Below are 21552 nucleotides of genomic sequence, written 5' to 3'. Positions count from 1 at the left end.
AGATGCCCTTCAACAGATGACTGGATTAAGAAGCTGTGGTCCATATATATAATGGAATATTACTCAGCCATCAAAAAGAACGATTTCTCAACATTTGCTGCAATATGGACGGCATTGGAGGAGACAATGCTAAGTGAAATAAGTCAGGCAGAGAAAGACAATTATCATATGGTTTCTCTCATCTATGGAACATAAAAACTAGGAAGATCAGTAGGAGAAGAAAAGGATAAAGAAAGGGGGGTAATCAGAAGGGGGAATGAAGCATGAGAGACTATGGACTCTGAGAAACAAACTGAGGGCTTCAGAGGGGAGGGGGGTGGGGGAATGGGATAGGCTGGTGATGGGTAGTAAGGAGGGCACGTATTGCATGGTGCACTGGGTGTTATACGCAACTAATGAATCATCGAACTTTACACCAAAAAAAATAAAATGAAAGAAAGAAAGAAAGAAAGAAAGAAAGGAAGGAAGGAAGGAAGGAAGGAAGGAAGGAAGGAAGGAAGGAAGGAAGGAAGGAAGAAAGAAAGAAAACCTCTATGGACAGGAAAAGCATAGACTAAAGACAACAGGGAATAACAAAAAGAAGTTATGTGAAACACAGATTTTGTTCAGATCAAAGTATCAATGTGTTGCCTAAACTTCCCCTGAGCACCAAGAAGTAAAAAGTAAACAACCAAAAAAATTAAAAAAAAAAATAGATGAAAACAGTTAGTTACCTGTTTAACAAGCAGCTTCCATATGGGCTGGATTTCTACCTCAATGGCATTGGGCCCGCACACTAATCTTCTGTAGGAGATTGATCACCTATTAGTACCACATCTGAAACCTCATTGGTAAGTGAGTACAAGTCAAACCAAGTAGATTTCACTGCTGCACCCTCTAGGCACTTTGTGCCTTTAATCAAAAATGAATGTGCAAATGCTAAAATACTAACATATTTTTAAAATGAAAGTGGATGATGGACAAAGTTGTTTTTCTAGTTAAAAAATATCTTAGGTACAATGTAACTCAAGAATCAAAATGAAGTTAGTAAAGCATTTTGAGTTATTTTTAAAAATAATTCAATTATATTCTAAGAATAGCTAAAAAGACACAGATATGAAGATGTTCCTAGAATTCTCAGGCATTCTAGATTGCTCTTAGTGGTAGAGATCATGTCCATCTTACCTTGGTCTCTTCAGCACCTAGGATAGGACTTTAGCATATGAAAATAAATGCATGAATGAATGAGCCAAAGAATGGAAGAGGATATATGGTCTTCACAGCTAACCCTTCGTAAATCCACACATATGTACGTACCGATAAGAAGCTCTTGTGTTTGTGTAGCATTTTACAATTTACAGAGTTCTCACAAAAGATTTTCTCATTCAATTGTCACAGTGCTCCAAAGGAAAGGGACAATATTTCCATTTTACCAATGGGAAAAACCATACATTTGGGCGTTCTGCCAAAAGTATGCATATCTAGTGTTAATTGTGACAATACAGCTTTCAAGCAGAGGTGACTGTCAGAAATCGCACTTAGCCTTTTATATGTGTTCTCTCCTGTCATTACCGTATTACCCCTATGAGATTTCATATTATCATCTTTATTATAAAGAACACTGAAGTTCAGATAAAGTCTGTAACTGCCCGAGTCTCGAAGCTGGAAAGAAGCAGATTCAGGCTTCACACCCTGGTCTCCATGCCTCCACTTCACACTCTGTGAGCACCAATGGTGCAGTGTGTATGATGGGTCCTTGATCTAAGGCATGGCATAGCTGAGCCCAAGTTTGTCTGACTTCCAAGCCATGACCGCCCAAGTACAATTATTGCTTGCGTGAATCCAAGAGGACTCAAACCAGGGTCTTCTGACTCCATGTGTGAAAACACTGAAGTGCAGAGATGCTGGAAGACAGAAAGGTCAAACAGCATGTACTGCGGGATTTGGAATGTCTTGTGTCACCAAACTTCACACTGGGAAGAGACCATAACCCAAGCCACTTGGTGTTCAGGATCCTTTCCAGAATCCGTAGAAATAACCTGTTGTTGGCGAAGTGTCAGAACTTCTCAGAATCCTGAACTTGGTCTTTCTCTCTCTCTCTCTCTCTCTCTCTCTCTCTCTGCTTAGAATGCCCTTCCCACATTCTTCAATTTATAAGGCCCACTCAGGCTTTGAGAGTCAAATCTGATGATAGAGCCTAATGGTGGAGAAATTTGAGATCTAACAGATCTGGATTTGAATCCAGCTAAGCATTTGTTGTTCCTTAGACCTGGAACCGGATTTCCCCACATCTTTGCATGACCACGCTTTCATTTCATCCAGGTCTCTGTTCAAATAGCACTTTCTTATTGGAGGTTTCCTTAACAATTCTATTGAAAACAGCCACCCTGATACTCAACTCAGATTCTCTTTATCTCCTTACCCTATCTCATTTTTCTCTATAGTGTGTTGATAATCTGAAATTGCACCTTGTTTTTTACATGTTAGTAAGCATGCAACAAGAAACTGTATCATTCCCTATAATATAGGCTTCTAGAGGACACAGATATATCTTGAATGCCTAAAACAGGGCCTAATACATATAATGCACTCAAGAATTGTTAGCTGAATGAATGAGGAGTGAGCCTCAGTACCCTTACCTATAAAATGGGTTTGATAATACATTCTTGATAAAATTGCTATCAGTAGCATATAATATAAATAAATAAATTAAGCACAAGTGCCAAGGGCATGGCAAGTTCTCAAGAAATGCCAGTTATCTTTCAAGTCTTCCTTAGTCCCACAGGCACAATTAACTGTGTTTTTCTCTCCTTCAGCATGCCTCCTTTTCCTAGTGATAGCAGGCACATCTTTGAATTGTAGCATACAGTTATATATCTTCCTCCTCAAATTTCTTAGACCTTCTTTAATGGCAGGAATGGAGCTTTTTCAACTCTGTTTTTCTAGCATCTAGAGGCACACTGTATGACAGAGAACGTTTCCTAAATATTGCAATTAATTAATGAGGACCTTTGTGAGCCACATCTAGAATTCTCTCTCGCCTAACAAAGCTGAAAACCCAGTTTACAGAACTACAGAAGCACAGCTGTGGAAAGTCAGTTTAGAAAGAAACAAGGCAAGTGCCCAATGTTCTTCATCTTTTTCTGTCTGGTGAGATGGTTTCTGGTGTTACTATCAAAAGGAGAGGAGCTCAGCTCCTGTGAGGACTGAGACCCGATGGATTAATACACGCCTATAGATTATCCTCTTTAGGGCTTGTCTGAGCCATGGTTGGATCACAGCCTGGCATGCCCCTTGCTGCTTGGTCTTTTCCACTATCTCTTGCCAAAAGGTATTGTGTGTTTAGGGATCATGTACTCATCTCAATCTGATCACAAGCCAAGCAGGATTTTCAGGGACGTTCACCAATTGCTGAGCAACCAGGGGAATGGAAGGCTTGAAGCTGGGTCATGTGAGGAAAGTTCTAAGGAACAGAGGAGATTACACATCCTGACTTTGAAATTCTGATAAGCTGGAAGGGAAAAGTTGCCCTAGAATTATTCCAGGAGGCCTTATAGAACTAAATAGGCTGAATGAAATTATGTAGACTTGTCTAATATTAAGGGGATGATTTCTTTGGAGGCAGAAGCTTCCTTTCCAAAAGAGATTGAAATATTTCTTAACAGGGAAGCTGTGGAGGGCATTTCTGGGTTGGCTCTGAACTACACTTGGAGGATCACTGAGCTTTCCTGCAACCATTCCATAAGAGTAAATCTGTTGGGATGTATTTATTTCTGAAAAACCAAACATGAATTACTAGGAATATTTTCCTTTGGGATGGTCTCTGTCCCTTTTCAAAGTTATTATTTGTTCATTCATTCATTTATCAGTTTATTCACCAAATAATTATAGAGAATATGCTGTGTGCTAGGCACTTTAGGCTCCAGATGGTGAAGCCTAGAGAGGGGGCCCTCAAAGAGATAAGAGGAGCATGTCAGAATCACTGGTGAGCTTTTTCAAACCACACATGGGCACTCTGATTCCATTCTGATAAGTCATCAAAGGTGTCCTTGGCAGGGAGGGAGACCTGACATTTTCTAAGTAGTTAAGGCTAATCCAGGCGGTTCTGACATGACCCACTTCCATCAACTTTGGAATTTTTAGGGAGCAGGTTTATAGAATTAGAAAAAGTTCCCAGGCATCCAGTTCATGAGTGAATAAAGATAGGAGCAGGGGACCTCCTAGAACATTTTTCTTCCTGAAGCCCTCTGAAAATTTCTCTTCAGGATAATGTTATCCCTCCTGATGTCCTGATTTGCCTTTTTGCTACTGAAAAGTGGCAGCTCCATAAAGGTGCGCATTTTCCATCTTTGCCTGGCTGCTAGGAAGCCTAGAGAGCGTTGCATTTAGACTTTGGGACTTTTTGTTATCAGAGGGTTTTGTGATTCTCCTTCCTTTATTTCTCATGTTGCATCCTTGCTCTTCATGAAGGCAAGCTCATGTTCATTTAAGAAATTAATCTGATATCACGCAACCAACCAATCAACCAATCACATCCAATTTTTGAAAAAAAAAAAGCCCTCGTCTTACACTAAAAAATTAAGAGGGGGAAATAGTTCACATTCTACTGCCTCCCTTAACTGTCCAACTAAAAACCCCATAAATAAAATCTGCCTATATATTTATAAGGACATTATCTCCTCTATTCTTCATATTTGGGAAACTATACTCTTTGTCTTCCTTATTAGGTTGTCAAGTTCTTTATTGCGTGGACCAGATTTAAATTTAATTATGTATGATGTTTATTAAAGCTTGGCACTTGATAAATAAGGACGAACATGAAGTAGCTAGCTACACTGATGGGGAATCTTTCCCATGGAAATGGTGTCCTAGGCAAAGGCAAAGTATATCTGCGATAATCAACTAAATTTCCTAACTAGATCAACTCTTTGTATGCCTGGTGCTTAATGCTATTAAACCAGTCCGGTTTTGATGACTTTGAAAATATTTTGTGTTTCACTGTAGAACGCATTGCATCTGAAATCTTATATAATGATACTCTTTCTAAGGCATTTTTCAAATATTGTCAGAGTCTAGATGCCTTGTTCATTTTTCAGCATGTTCAGGCAGGGTGAAAATTTTAAAAACAACAGCAGATTGGTAATTCTCAGAGTTGGTGTGCGTGTGGATCGTGGGGGTGCTTGCTAAATATCAGATTAATTTCTTAAAGTGCAGTTTCCGCTCTCACCACTACCCTAGGAGTGCTCTAGTAGCTCCTACCTACTAGATCAGAATTATGGGAGCCCAAGAACCTGTATTTTAAGTACCAGGTTGCTTCTTAGCTTGAGAGTTTGTGTTTCTGATGGGCTGGAAGAAGGGCAGGCAGGAAATCTCCTTAAAATGGGCAAGAAATCAAGGTGATTATTCAGATTCTCAGGAAGACTGGCAATGGTTTCCTTTCAGACTCACCAGGATTCACCATTTCAAATTACAGATGAGGGAAGCCACACTCAAAATCTCTGTGGGTTAATGAGCAGCATTTCTATGCTATCATTACACTATTAAGGCCTAATTTATGTGCATTTGTAGCTCTCGTTCTCACAATTGTACCACTCTTCTTTGTCTCTCTTTCCCAAGAGTCAGTGGATGCCTCTGGGGCAATGACTAAACCTTATTTATCCTTAAATCCCTAGTTCCTTGCAAAGTGCCTGGTATAGTAGAGGCATTCAGTCAATAGGTCAACAAACACATTCCTATATTCATTCATTCCATAAAGATCTATCAAACTTCTACAATGAATCAGGCACTGCTCCAGGTATTATCAATACAATGGTGAATGACACAACTACCTGAGCAAACAAAATCCTCATCTCTAGGCTGTTTCTTCATCGGAAAATGCAATCATAATATTATCTTTCTATGTCTCAGAGGATTTGGGGGATGATGAAGCAGATGGCTATGAAATGACTCAAGATTTTTTGAGGAAAGGATAAAAAGACAACACTGAGGTGACTGTTTCACTGTCCTGAGGGAAGAAAATCAAGTATCATTTGATTGGCTTTTCTTTTTAATAAGTTTGCCTAAGATAAGAACAACTTAAACTATGCCTTTGTTGCCAGTAAATAAACGGATTATATGAAGCTGATGAAACATTATGTCGACAGTTCACTGATTGTAAGCCATCTGATATCTCAATTTCTGCTGGCAGAGTTAATCTCAGGGAGTGTCACAAACCCTACCTGACCTCTTGTTCTTCACTGGTCAGGCCCAATCCAAACGTGTGGTGGATGTCGTGGCAGGAGTTGCTGTCTTCCAGGAGCCTGGGATGTGGTCAGGACAAGAAGCATGCTTCAGTTCACGGCATTCAACAAATCAGTGTTCTTCCTTTATACCCTGATGAGTGCTGAGAAAAAGTCAAACTTACCCGACTTTCTGAAACTTCTTCTCCGAGTAGTCCCAAACGTACCTGATTTTCTGTACTTGGATACATCGCAGCTGTAATTACAAATGTGATAGAATGGGTGTCATTCACAAAGTAAAGCCCATGGGGGCTGGTGAGGGTTATTTGTCACAAGTGCCCACACCACACTCACTTTCCTTGATACCTTGTTGTAATTCCCAACCCAGCACTGTGGCATTCAGAACTTCCATCCTATAAACATTTGCATTATTCTTTTTTAAAAAACATTCCATAACATTGCACTCAAAATTACTTACTTTTAATTCTGGCTTCAATACGGCTTGGTTAATGACAGAGTGACGGTCAGCCACGAGGGGTTCTTCTGGGTTCTTGCTTATAGGAAACTTCAGTGCGGATAAGTAAAGGCATATAACCTTCTTCCTCATATATCTTTGAAATTCATCCTAGAGAAGACAATCCAGCCCATGAAATTCTCAAAAGTTATTATTTAATAAGACAATCAACCAAGTACCTACCTAGACCAATGGTTCACAAAATTTCAGCTATAGATAAGAGCATCAGCATTATGTTGGAACTTGCTGGAAATGCAAATTCTCAACCCCACCACAAACCTACTGAATCAGAAATTCTGGTATGAGGTCAGCAGTTTGTGTTTTAAGGAGCCCTCCAGGTAACTGATTTGCATTAAAATTTGAGAACCACTGTGCTAGAGCATAAAGAGAAAGACACACTTTACAGGAGAGTTTTATATCCAGAAAACACTTTCTGGCTATCTTAAAAATGACATCTAGGTGTTTAAAATGTCTACTTTCCCCTCAAAATATGTATCCTTAAAAAACTGAACTATCCTTCCTGTGTTATGTCTTTAAGTGTTGTAACACTGACAGTCCCTGCTCGAATAATGGCTAAAGGCATTGACAATTAGCCTGACATGGTAGAAATTTTCCCAGGGTGACAGGGAGGACATGCCCTTCCTTTCCGAGTCAAAATAAGAGATGGCAAGTAGGTTCAGGGATAGTTTTGCCATCTCCTATTTGGAGACAAGGAAATTTAAGTAAGGAAAGATCTACTCTGGAATGCCAGCCAGTCATTGGTTGTGCCAACAATGCAATGCTGAAGGGCACTCACCGTTGTTTTTAGCAAAACTGTGTCTGCTTCTTGTAAAGAACATGGGATGCAGTTGGCCCACACCCTCCACTGGGGCTTCCAGTAGAACACCAGCAGAAGAACCCCACAGGTCAGCATGGATGTTATAAGGCAGAGAGCTCTACGTAGATTCTGGGTCCGGTAACCAAACACCTCCTGCAATGTAAATAAAACATGACTCTATTTTTCTTTTTTCACATAAACATATCACTTTGTTCCAAGAAACACAAGTGTTAGACGAAGTGATATTAGTTGGTAGGGAAATCTGGTTTCAGCTAGTTGAATTAGATTGATTGCTTACAGCTGTCAGCTGATATCATAAAAAAAAAAAAAAAGACTCATTTTGCTACCGTGGCTTATGGAACTAAAGCCTGAGACAGGAGGAGCAAGGAACGGGCAGACTTATTTGGTTCTAAATACTGTCAGAAGTCACCCCATGTTTTGGACCAGATTTACTTTTTTCAGGTATAGGGTTTTAAAAAAATTATTAATGTAAATTTACTGGAGGAGGATGATACAAAGGGTAGGATGATAGAAATCAAGAGATTATTTGTGGACATGAAAGGCTTTTAAAAGACCAGCTCCTAGGAATTTAGCCTGACAGTAACAAGCTGAAATATTTCTACTTTTAGCAGTAAGGTAGTTGATATTAACCTGAATGGAGTGAAGACTTTGGTTTTTTTGTTTTTGTTTTTTTGTTTTTTTTTTTTTTAATTTTTTAATTTTTTATTTAATTTTATTTTTTTGATGTAAAGTTCATGATTCATTAGTTGCGTATAACAGGAGTGAAGACTTTGAGACATGGTTTTAGGGGGAAACACATGGCCAAACACAAGCCAAAAACAATAGATTCCTTTATGTCAAGCCAATTTCTAGTTTCCATCTTCCACAATGAAGTTTCATAACATTGGTTTTTAAATTTCAAAAACTAGGCTTTTAGTGTGCTTGGAAGACGCAGAGGGATGCTGATTATGAACGATATTATTGCTGTACTATTATTCTAGGTTCTATTGTTATTTTTATGTGTTTTTTCCCCCTAAGATTCTGAACTCCCATGTCCAGATCACAGAAATGTAATATCAAGAAAATAGGTTTTGCCGAGTTTCTGTAGCAGTTTTAATGACAGAATCTCCTGCATTCTATGCCAGTTTAGATCACGTTATAATGAATCTCTTGGCTTAATATTTTGGAAAAGTTTTCATCTTCGATATGGTCATTTTCATTAATTTTTTCTAGTAAAGAACTCTGCGGTTGATTAAGATTTTAATAACAGTTGTTGAAAGCAATCCATAAACATAAAGGAAAGGTCACAGGTAGCAAAGATGTAAGTTTGAGTCGCTGCTCTACCAGTTATCAGTTATGTGACCTTAGGTAAATCATGTCACCTCTAGGGAATCTCAATTTATTCCTTTACAAAACAATTAGAAATACATGCCTTACAGGGTACTTGTGCTCAAATGACATAATGTCTCCTTAAGTGCTCTGCAAAGTAATTACAATTTTAAGAGTTCCTTTCCTGCACTCCTCAGTATTATCATATCCACCTGGGAAAAGATGTTCACTACGTTTACTGATGCAGCCACTCTATTTTGAGATTATTCATGATGAGGTTTGAATGTAACTTAAAAATGTGTTCACTCTACTTCTAAGCATATTTTCAGTTGGTCTTCTTTCTGTCTTCCTACCTACCTTCTGATTCTATAAACCTGTTTTAGTTTTATTTGTGAATGATAATTTTATTAGCCTCCCATAAACTGTATATGCCAGTTCACATACTATGTCATAAATATGCATTATTTTACCTGGTTATTCATGGGAGCTTATTGCCAAAGTGTTCAAAATTGAAGCAGAACGGTTTGGAATTTTAGGCCAGCTTGTAGCTGGAAAAGCACATCTGAAATGCCTTTCTGCTTTTTTTGTTAACTTACATATAACAATGGCATTGGTAATCATAATTCTGATACCCCTTCAGTTCTTTTCTATACAACATTTTTTATTAAAAAAAAAAAAGGAACTGACAATGCCAACAAGACAGCAATAAAATCACTACAGCTACATACTGCTAATAACCTTCTAAATTGGAATAATTCTTTAGAGAAAGCAAGGTGACAAATTATATCAAGATTTATAAAGATGGTTCTATCTCTTGAATCAGTAATGCCACACTTGGAAATGCACCCTAAGGATATAATACACAAAGTAGAAAGTGATGTGATTAACGGTGTTCAGTGCAGCATTATCTGTAATAACAAAGTTATTGGAAGAACCAAATGATAGCTAATGGTTCAGCAAGATGTGAAATATCAAAACAATGGCCAAGGTGGCACCATTAAAAAGAAAATGTATGAAGTCAATGCAGAAATATGGGCCATTTTATGATATAACGTTAAGTGAATGAAAAGACAAAGACTAGGTAGAATAGATGGGAAAAAATAGTAACCGTAACCCAATGGTATCAGTAATTACATTACATATAAATGACATTAGTACTGTGATTGAAAACAAAGATCGTCACACTAGATAGTAAAATCCCACTATATGTTGTTTGCAAGTGACACCTTAAAATACGAAGAAGCAAATAGATTAAAGGGGGAAAGAAAGGGAAATAAACAATGAAAAGACTAACAAAAGAGAACTAGTATAGCTATGTTAATATCAGACAAAATAGACTTTATTTTATTTTTTTAAAGATTTTATTTATTTATTTGACAGAGAGAGAGCACAAGCAGGGGGAGCAGCAGCAGGCAGAGGGAGAGGGAGAAGCAGACTCCCCACTGAGCGGGGAGCCTTACACTCCAACCAAGGACCCTGGGATCCTGAGCTGAGCTGAAGGCAGACGTTTAACCAACTGAGCCAAAATAGACTTTAAAAAATAAACAATCTGAGAAGAAGAAGAGTCGTTCATAATCTAAAAAATCAATTTAATAGGAAGAAATAACAATTCTAGATTTAAGGGCGCTTATAAGCATGGTTTCAAAATTTGTAAAGAAAATAGAACTTACAGTCACGGTCATTATAGGAGATTTTAACACTCCTTTGTCACTAACTGAAAGACCAGTAGACAAAAAAAAATTTAGTGAGAATACAGGAAGTTTGAACAACTCCATTAACTAAATTGACCTAATTGACAAAGAAAATTATAGCCCCATACTGCATACTTCAAGTTCTTTTCAAGTACATGTGAACTCTTTACCTGAATTGAGCACATTCTGGAACATAAAATATTGATAAATATAAACATAAAATATAAACATTAAACATAAAATAAAACATTATAATTAAACTAGAAATTAACAGCAGAATAACTTGAAAATTCCCAAATGTTTGGAAATTAAATAGAATTTTTCTAAGTAATACATGTGAACCAAATGAGGAATTATAATGTGCATTAGGAAATATTTTGAATAAAAATTGACACAAAACTTGTGGGATGCACTCAAGACAATGATCAGAGGGAAATTTATACCTTTAGATGTTTATGTAAGAAAACAATGTTTGAAATCAATAAAATAAGCTTCCAACTCAAGAACCTATAGAAAGAGCAGCAAATTAAACCTTAAAAAGTGTAAGGAAGGAGATAATAAAGAAAAGCAGAAGTGAATAAAATAGAAAGCAGACATACAATACAGAAAATCAATAATGTTGAATTTGCAATTTAAAATAAATAATTTAAAATAAAATAATAAAACTGATAAATTCAAATAAATTTGAATATTTTGGCTATTAAAGAAAATTTATATGTCACTAAAAGCTTTTCTACAAAGAAATCTTCAAACCCAGATGGCTTGTAAATCCTTTCAAATACTTAAGGTAGAAGTGATATCAGTTTTGCACAAACTCTTCCATAAGTGGAGGAGGTGGGAATGTTCCCAACTTGTTTCATGAGGTCAGAATACTCAGATACCAAAATGTGATAGGTTTGTTAAAAGAAAGGAAATTATAGGCTAAGATTTGTAAGAAGCACAGATGAAGTAACCGTGAAATATATTATCTAACTAAATCAGTGATATATATTAAAAGGTAATATGTCATCATCAAATGGGGTTTGTTCTAGGATTACAAGGATTTGAAAATCAATCAATGTATTTTGGTATGTTAACATTCAGAAGGAAAATCATAACATCATCTCAACTGGTGCAGAGAAATACTTTGATAAAATTCAACACTAATACATGATAAGGAAAAGAAGAACGAAAGAAGGAAAGAAGGATAGAAGGAAGGAAGGAAGGAAGGAAGGAAGGAAGGAAGGAAGGAAGGAAGGAAGGAAAGATAAAGAAGGCTCTCAGCATACTAGGAATAGACAGGAACATCCTTCAGCTAACATCATGCTTAATAATGAAATATTGAGTACTTCCTCCATGAGGTTACAGGTAAAATAAAATTATCAATAATTACCACTAATATATTTAATATAGTACTGAAAGTTTCAACAAGTGCAATAAGATAAGAAAAAGTAACAATATTTATAACAATTGGAACATAAGAAGTAACAGTACTGTATTAATATTTTAAAGCTGCTAAGAGAGGAGATCTTGAATGTTCTCCCCACAAAAAATAAATGGTAATTATGTGAAGTGATGGAAGTGTTAGCTAACACTTTGGTGGTAATAATTTCACAGTATTTAAGAGTACCAAATCAGCATGTTGCGCACTTTAAATTTATACAATGTCATATGTCAATTATATCTCAATAAAGCTAAGGAAAAAAGTAGAACTCTCTGTACGAATAGATATTATAATTATGCACATTAAGAAATCCAAAAGAATGTACAAATTATTAGAGTTAATAAGTAATTTACCGGGGCCTGGGTGGCTCAGTCAGTTAAGCGTCTGACTCTTGATTTTGGCTCAGGTCATGATCTCCGGATCGGGGGGTTGAGCCCCATCTGGAGCTCAGTGCTCAGCTCAGAGTCTGCTGGAGATTCTCTTGCCCTCTTCTTCTGCCCCTCTCCCTGCTCATGCTCTCTCTCCCTCTCTAAAATAAATAAATAAAATCTTTAAAAAAAATAAGTGAATTTATCAAGGTTGCTGCATACTGGGTCAATATAGAAAACCAATTATATTTGCAATAATTTGAAAATGAAGCTATTTGTAATATTATCAAGCAAAAAATATCAATATCTTTATAATAGTTCTAACCCAGTTAAACCTCTAAGCTGAACACTACGCATTATTGCTGAAAGCAAAGATCTAAATAAAGGGAGATATACATTAAGTTTGGGGATTAGCCGGGAGCAATCCCATTTATAATCACATCAGACATTTTTTAGGGTAATTGGTGAGCTGACTCTGAAATTGGTATGGAAGTGCAAAGGACCTAAAGTAATCAAGACAATTTTCAAAAAGAACAATTGTGGAGGACTTACACTACCAGAAGTTAAGACTTACTATAAATTCCTAACAATTAAAAAAAAGGAGAAGAAAGAAAAACAAAATGAAGAGTCCAGAAAGAGACTCAAACATGTGTAACCACTTCATTTACAAAAAAAAAAAAAAAAAAAAAAAAAAAAAAAAAAAAAAAAGAACCACTGCAATTCAGTGGGGGAAAGGATAGTTTGCTCAATAAGTAGGGGCCAAATCAAAATAAACAGTACTAGAAAAATGAGTTTTCCCTCCAATTTACTCCATACACAAAAATTCATTACCACATATGCTTAAATGTGCCAACTAAAACAATAGATCATCTGAAAGAAAACATAGAAAGCATATTTCATGAATTTTAAGTACACGAATAATTCTTAAACAGGAAACAAAGACAAAAATATATCTGACTTTATTAAAATTAAAAGCTTCTGTTTCTCAAAAGGTCTCTGGATAAAATATTAGCAATATATGCATGTATCTCTGTACTTATACATAAAAAAGAACCATATTTGGAAAATACAAAAAACTACAAATCAATAAAAAAAGAAATATACATACAATAAAAAATGAGCAGAAGACTGAAATAGGCATTTTACGAAAGATTTCACATATGGCATTCAAGGAGATGCTCAACATCCTGTCATTAAGGACAGCAAAATAACGTTACGATGACATATCACAGCGTAGAAAAGCCAAGACAATCCTAAGAAAGAACAAAGGTGAAAGACATACACGACCAGATTTGAGGACTCACTTTAAAATGACACAATGATAAAATGACAGAATGATACAGCCATAAAAAAGCTAAAATTAAAAAAACTGAATATACCAAGTATTGGTAAAAATGTGGAGCAATGATACTCTCATACATTGTTATTGGGAGTGTAAATTGGTACAGACATTTTGAAAAACTGTGTTGCTCGAGATACAAATACTCTATAAGCTAGTAACTCTATTCTTAGATTTTTACACAGAGAATTGTGTTTGTTCACAAAAAGATTTGCACAAGAATATTCATATCAGCTTTACTCATAAGAGCTCCAAACTGGATACAATCTAAAGGTACATCAACAGGAGAAAGATAAATAAATTTTGTGTTTTCATACAATGGAATACTACACAACAATTTTTAAAATGAACTTCTAATGCAAACGACAACACGTGTGAATTTCACAGACATTACACTGAGTCAATGTAGTACGGTAAATCAATACACAACTCTATTCGTAGGAAGTTCCAAAATAAGCAAAAATAATTGGTATAGATGTCATTGAACTGTGCACTTAAGATCAGTGCACCTTATCAACACAACTGTATTTATATACGCCAACAAAAAGTAAAGGTGGGGGTGCCTGGGTGGCTCAGTCAGTTAAGCGTCTGCGTTTGGCTCAGGTCATGATCCCAGAGTCCTGGGATGGAGCCCTTCATTGGGCTCCCTGCTCAGCGGTGGGTCTGCTTCTCCCTCTGCCCCTGCTCTCTCTCTTTCTCTCTCAAATAAGAAATAAAATCTTAAAAAAAAATTAAAAGGGGGGTGTTTATTAGACACTGTTCTAAATATGTGGGAGTTACTTTAATTACTTTAATGGAGTTAGATTGAGAAAGAGAAAATGGCAGCAAAATTTGAGAAGTAAGTGAAAACAGAGAAGAGTAAGAGAAGGAGTTTTTGTGGGAAATGGAAGGGAGCTTTGATGACCTAGGAAGACTGTAGCTGCCTCCCGGTATGGATGATTGGGAAGCGCTGGTTTCCATTGAGCATAGATAAAATCACATCCCTAATAATTAAGAAAGGGGAAGAGGTTTCTGTGAAAGACCCTGCTTATGGTTGGGGACAGCTCAATCAAAATGTCAGCAGATTTTTTCCCCGTCTGCTAAAAAATAAGTAAGTAGATAGATATAAAAGAGCTTATAAATGTCAGAGTAACTTTCAGAAATATGTAGCTCCTTGAGCAGAGATGAATAGAAACTATTTTTGCTTCCTTGATAAACTGGCCTCATAAACCTTGGTAAATTTCCTTTCTATCATTTCTCAGTTTTCCCAAAAGTTATATACTAGACATGGGACTTGAGGTTTTGGTTAAAAGAATCATTCTTTAATCTGGCATTCTTTTAATCAAATACTCTGGTCAGCTTGCCAATGTTTGTGTAATTTGAGTTTATCACAGTGTATGTTTCCATTTTGATCAATTAGTCTCAGGTATAATTTGAGTGTTCTAAATGATTATTCTGATGCAGTAAGAGTCATTCAGATTTCTCCCAAGTATTAAACACCCATGATAAAATCCACTAAGATGTGCGGGGTAGAGGAGGGAACCAGGAGCAGTATGTGTGCTGTAAGAAGAAGATAAGTAGAATCCAGAGGTCTTCTAGATGTAAAGCCACTGGGAACAGAGAGGGAGGATCAGAATTTCAAACCCACTACACATGGTTCCTTGCAGTAAAGTGGGTTTTGCCACTTCCTAGCTATGTGATCTCGGGATTTAACTTCTCTAAATCTCAGTTTCCATCTCTGTACTTAGGAGATAATAGCACACACCTGGAAGCATAGTTGTGCAGATTAAATAGAGGTGTAAGGTGTTGAACACAAAGGAAGCTTTCAATCAAAGTTAGCAGGTGGCTTGGTAATAGGTTCAGCCAAAGGTGGAGAGCATTTTCAGTCCTGAGTTGCAATATACTGAAACAAGGTTGGTAATGGAAACAGGCCGTGTTCTATGGGGTGAGGAACCCAGATCTGACACCTATTAGTGAGTTGAATAGCACAGGGGCTGTGCCATCTTACCTAGACTTGAATTGTACTCTCTCTAAGCAGTCCCCTCACTTTTCTGTTTCCCACTAAAATCCTGTATTCCTGATACCAGCAGAGGTACTGCATCTCTAATGGTCTTTTCCTGGGCCCAAAGTCCAGAGGAAGTAGCCTGGATTAGGAGGAACCATAAGATATGCACATGCTTTTCTTTCTTTCTTTTTTTTTAAAGATTTTATTTATTTATTTGACAGAGATAGAGACAGCCAGCGAGAAAGGGAACACAAGCAGGGGGAGTGGGAGAGGAAGAAGCAGGCTCATAGCAGAGGAGCCTGATGTGGGGCTCGATCCCATAACGCCAGGATCACGCCCTGAGCCGAAGGCAGACGCTTAACCGCTGTGCCACCCAGGCGCCCCATGCACATGCTTTTCAACAGAGGTTTTTGCTAAAGGTTACAGCTTAGAGCCCTATCCAGGTCTAGCAGCAGAGCCTCTTTCATTTATACCCCACCTGATGGCCTTCTAGAAGCTCTCACTTCCGTTCCTTGCTCCATCACTGACTAGCTAATGTGATTTGGGTAAATGATTTAAATTCACGAAATTTTAGATTCCTCATGTGAAAAATGTGGCTGGTTGTCAAATGCAACAGAAGTCGTCTGGTGTAGCAGTGAAAAGCTGGGGATATGGCATGAGAAAATCAGTTCAAATCATTCCTCTACCGCTTAACCAGATGTAAGACATTGGGCAACCCACTTTATTTCTTCTGATGACCCAATTTCCTCTTCCATAAAAGAAAATGATAACAATACCTTCCAGGGTTGTTGTGAGAAACTAACGAGTTAATGAATGCAAAGCATTTCACACAGTTCCTGAAGCATTTTGAGTACGCGGTATGCATTAACCGTTGAGATTAGCTTGAATAATATACAGTTCAACAAAATTTCAGTAGATTGAAAGTGGCTAGTCCCATTGGAGTCATTGTGAAACGATTCGGCCACAGGCAATATTCGGAACTAAATGCTGTTTGGGAAAACTGTAAGTTGTATTGATCCAATGTCTTAAATGGAATTTTTGCTTTTCACACAGAGCACCAATCGTCAAAATTAAAGTCAAACACAGGCCAAAAAGAAAACTGCTCACCTTTGTAATACACGAAACTGGGGGAAGGGCTTTAAGATAAATACCAAATTGATTCAAAGATTAATTAGCTTAGTAACTATACATATATATAGATATGAGCACACACACATACACACACAGAGAGACCTTAGACCAAGGACATGGGACAACACGGCATGTTCTGTTAAAGCTTATTCCTGGAATAAGAGCATCACCAAACAAGAGCAGTGTCTCAGAGATTATTTGGTTCAAATTCCTTCCTAAAAAAATAGCTACAGACCATCTTTCGCCAGTGAGCATCTCGTATCTGCGTACGACAGGCTACTCGATAACTTACAGGACTATGCTTTCCCTTGTTGGACAGCTGTGTGCGTTGGTTTTCTATTGCTGCCTAACAAACTTAGTGGCTTAAAACAACACCAATTTCTTATCTCACAGTTTCTGTGGGTTAAGAGTCTCAGCTGGATCATTTGCTCAGTGTTTCAAAAAACTGAGATCGAGGTGTCCTCTGGGCTGTGTCCCTTCTGGAAATCAAGGGCCTCTTTCACAATCTCATGGTTATTGGCAGGATTGTTTTTTGTAGCTCTGAGATAGAGACGCCCATTCTCCCGCTGGTGGTCAGCCAGAAGTCGCTCTCAGTTCTGCTCTTAGAGACAGTTAGAGTTCCTACCACACTGAGCCTTCCGTTGTCAGAGATGCAACGGAGCACCTCCTTTGCATCAAGCCCCTCTCACACTCTAAACCTCTCTAACTTCAGAAAGGACGCACTATCTTTTCTGGCCCCCCTGATTAGGCAAGGCCCACCCAGACAATCTCCTGTTTGATGAACTCCACTGAGTCCAAGTTGATTACACCTGTAAAATCCATTTTGCCACATAACATAATATAATCACAGGAATTATAGCTCATCATATTTATGGGTTCCACCACACTCAGCTGAAGGGAATTATATAAGGGCAGGGTCAATGGAGAGTTGTCATGTTAAGATTCTGCCACCACAGATGGTTAGCAAATTCTCTCATAATGAAAATAAGTCAGGCTGGGTTCTACCAACTTCTACTCTGTTCTCCACATCGACCTCCCAACTGTTGGAAGACAAGTGCCTTGACTGCTCTTTGGGGAACTATTCCCAATGTTTTTTTAAATGGTTCTTATTTCTGACATCCAGATATCCCTCTAAATACACTATACTTCTTGTGTAAATCTTAGAATTAAATATAACTCCCTAGAGATTTCCTGAATAGTACAGATTATAGCAGGATTATTACTTCTTCTATTATGCAGAACAGACTTCTATTGAGACATCCAAGGACTAATTTTTTATAACAATATCATCGTGGCAACTAAAATTCAGCCATAATCCAAATAAAGAACTTTAATTACTTTCTCATGCATAGCTACTAATCCCAAGTCATTGATGTCCCCACCTTCTGTCACTAGATTATTATCTCTCCCTCATGGTGAGGCATCAGTTGCAGATTAGATAAGCTTGCCTTCAACCAAGCTGTTAATATAAATGCTGGCAAAAGACAAGAAAGAGCCAATAGGACATGATTTTTATTTTCTTTTTTAATCCTTTGAATAGGGTTTGTGTGTGTGTGTCTTTTAATGGAAGATGAAGAGTACATGACGTTGTTTAAAATAATTTAGACATTGCAAGTTCCTGACTTTTCTTACTAACTCTTCACACACTGTTTTTGTAATGGTAGACCTCAAACAATTATCACTCCCCCAGTTTAATCAGAGAAAGGGGAAATATTCCCAACCTCAATTTCACCTACTATATGCAATTCTGCATTTTTCAAATTGCACACCATAAATCCTGACTCCTTGGATATAAATGAACTCTTTATATTTTCATAGCACTTCCCACATTTCAGTGTGGCCCTTGAAAGCCTTTTAAGTCAGAAGGGATACATGATGTTGTTCTTGGGCAACTATCAAGGTCCCAAAAGTTGTCCACACCACATGGTGAGCAGTGGGTCTTTGACTAAAGCCCAGATCTGCTGTCTTAGAGTCCAGGAGTCCTCCACTGTTTCCCAGGAAAAAGTTATCATGAGGTGAAGTGCTCTCCTGTCAAATCTGTGTCCTCCACACCGAGTAACCATTTTGCCTTCTGGAGCTGATCCCATTGTAATATTGATACTTGGGAGGAGTTTGTACAGAGGGGGGCACCAACCGAAGGGTTGGGCTTTGCAACTCACGTGAACACAGCATCTCTGTCTCAGGGGCAGGATCAAGATCATCTCCAGAAAGTAAATGCAGCAAGAATGGCCAAAGAGGATCCTGAAATAAATGCTAACATTGCACACAGTGTGCCTACAGATATGCCTGGCTGAGGAAAGCTATCTACGTCCCCTCTGTGATTAAGAGAATTAAAATACTAGGCTATAAACTTTACAAATATGCACATAGTTAGGAAAAAATAAAGAGCTACCAAAGATTTTCATGAGCACTCATCTACACATTGAAAAAAACATCAGAACTGGCACAGAATTGTTGAGCAGTGAACATAGGTAAGTAGGGTTTAGTTCTTTAAATCCCTTCAGCCGGAAGATTGTAAGCACTATACCATTGTCAAGATCAGCATGGTATAATAATAGAAGCCTCTGATGTGAACCACATTTGTAATTTAAATTTCCTAGTGGCCACATTAAAGAAGTAAGAAGAAGCAGGTGAAATCAATTTTCATAATATATTTCATTGATCCAACATATCCAAATGTCATTTCAATGTGTAACCAATATAAAAGTTACTAATGAGATATTTCACTTCTTTTTTCTTTTACTGTCTTCAAAATCTGGTGTGTATTTTATGCATACAGTACATTTCAGTTTGGTCCAGCAATTTTACTAGCGCTCAAAAACCACGTGTGGCCAGTGGCTGTCTTATTGGACAGTGCAGGTATAAATGAAATCACTTATTTTCCTTAGGTTAACAAAGACGGGTATGTGGAGGGAGGGTGGGTGTGGATTTCCCACAGATCTCATGGGGAACCGGGAGGCTGAGCGGGAAACGGACACCCTTCTGCTATGTGAACCATATCCCTGGGGCCCTCTCCCCCTCCCGCGTATTATCTCTGTCCCAGCCCTCATGCTACTTCTCTCTCTCATTGCCTAGCTGTAGACTTGATTGCACTGTAAACATCATGAAGTATAAAAGGGGGAAGAAGTGGGCTAGATTTCCCACCTGTCCCGGGTAGACCAAAGACCTTAGGCAAGTTACTTAACCTCCCTGGTCTCACATTTCTTTTCTATGACACAGGATTAATTCCTTCATCACTGAGTTCTGAGGATCAAATACAATAACAAATGTAAACTTGTCAGCCCCAAACAGGAACTGTAGTTTTCAAGGTCTTAATGATTGTTTTTCTTTTTTTTTTCTTTAAGATTTTAAAGAGTGTGTGCAAGAGAGAGCACGAATGGGGGGTGGGAGGAGGGGAGCAGAGGGAGAGAGAGAAGCAGACTCCCCACTGAGCAGGGAGCTGGCCTCCGCGGATGTGGGGGCTCTATCCTAGGATCCCTGGATCATGACCTGAGCCGAAGGCAGAGCCTTAACCGACTGAGCCACCCAGGCGCCCCACTGATTGTTTGATTGTTTTTCATGACATATATATGTTTGGTAGAAAAGGTAACAGGGAAATAAAGAAAACCTTGAAAAAACTATGTGCTAGATCCCAGGCCACACTACTCTTTTTTCAGTACTTGGTGCTTAAAACCTCTCTATGCTGTTAGCATAACTTCAGCCCAAACCACACCGAGCCCATGTTATACAGATATACCAAAAACACAAGAATTAAAAAAAAAGTTTCAGTTTTTGCCTGAGTTTGCCCAATTACATGGAGACCCAGATGATAAGGGAGAGACACCTCAATGAGCCCCATGTGGGGTACATGTTGAATACTCTACAAAATGTCAAAGAAGGAAGGTTCCTTCAGTCTGACGAATATGAGGGTGGCAAGAACTCCATCATCTAGAAGACACAATTTTCTCAGCCCCTGCAGTTTCCCTGACTATAAAATTGTGCCCTCAGGTCTCAGGGAGCCTTACCACACTTAACCCTCTGTAGTTCCTAAAAGCAGCCCCAGTACAGTAGCACTTGGCCACAGCCTCAGGTACTTTGAGAAGACTGTAATCACAAAAAAGGAACACTCACCAGTTCATTCTCCTCTCCTTGGTTGAGCAGAGCCCGGTGATCCTTACTTTTCTCTTCCATCTAAACTCTTAGTGTGTCCCTTCAGGATAATTCTTTGGGGAAAGTCAAAACCAGTTGGGACTTAGGTGAACTCAGACAGTCACTACTCGTCGCTGCTGTTCTTAGGAGCATTTAAAATCTCTTAGCACATACCTCACCTATTAGACTAACAAGGAAAAGGGAGGAAATACTCTCCTCAGCCACAGGATTAGTCTATTAATTTATCTGCTTGTTGTGTTTCCTTTTGTTCCCTCCCTGGTGTTTGTTGAACTAAATGTGAATGCCTCTTGACTTAAGTTGTTGAACCAGAAAGACAGATAATTTCCTGCACTGTCTTTAAATGTCTCAGCTAACGAATGAGAATGGCCACTTCACTAAAAACCCAAGACAGGGGCACCTGGGTGGCTCAATCGGGTAAGCAACCAACTCTTGATTTCTACTCAGGTCATGATCTCTGGGTCATGAAATTGAGCCATACGCGGGGCTCCACAGTCAGCACAGCATCTGCTTGTCCCGCTCTCTCTGCTCCTCCCCACTCTCATTCTCTCTCTCTCTCTCAAATAAATAAATAAAATCTTAAAAAGAACAACAACAACAACCCAAGACAGAA

General features: G+C 38.1%; 1 protein-coding gene across 1 annotated transcript in view; it reads right to left on the bottom strand.

Moving 5' to 3' along the window:
• ATP13A5 (ATPase 13A5) overlaps positions 1 to 20963 on the bottom strand; it is a 97776-nt gene extending 76813 nt beyond the window's left edge. Inside the window, exons 1-6 of the mRNA XM_040621734.1 lie at positions 20904 to 20963; positions 7508 to 7705; positions 6676 to 6822; positions 6383 to 6453; positions 6198 to 6278; positions 714 to 783 (exon numbers count right to left, since the gene is read on the bottom strand). Of these exons, the coding sequence (XP_040477668.1) occupies positions 714 to 783; positions 6198 to 6278; positions 6383 to 6453; positions 6676 to 6822; positions 7508 to 7705; positions 20904 to 20963 (627 nt within the window). The remainder of the gene's footprint in view (positions 1 to 713; positions 784 to 6197; positions 6279 to 6382; positions 6454 to 6675; positions 6823 to 7507; positions 7706 to 20903) is intronic.
• Between the last annotated feature and the right edge of the window lie 589 nt (positions 20964 to 21552).

This window comes from Ursus maritimus, unplaced genomic scaffold (genome assembly GCF_017311325.1).
Source record: "Ursus maritimus isolate PB19 unplaced genomic scaffold, ASM1731132v1 scaffold_4, whole genome shotgun sequence".
Lineage (NCBI taxonomy): Eukaryota > Metazoa > Chordata > Mammalia > Carnivora > Ursidae > Ursus > Ursus maritimus.
Note: the sequence above shows the minus strand (reverse complement) of the source record. Positions and strands in the feature narration are given on the sequence as shown.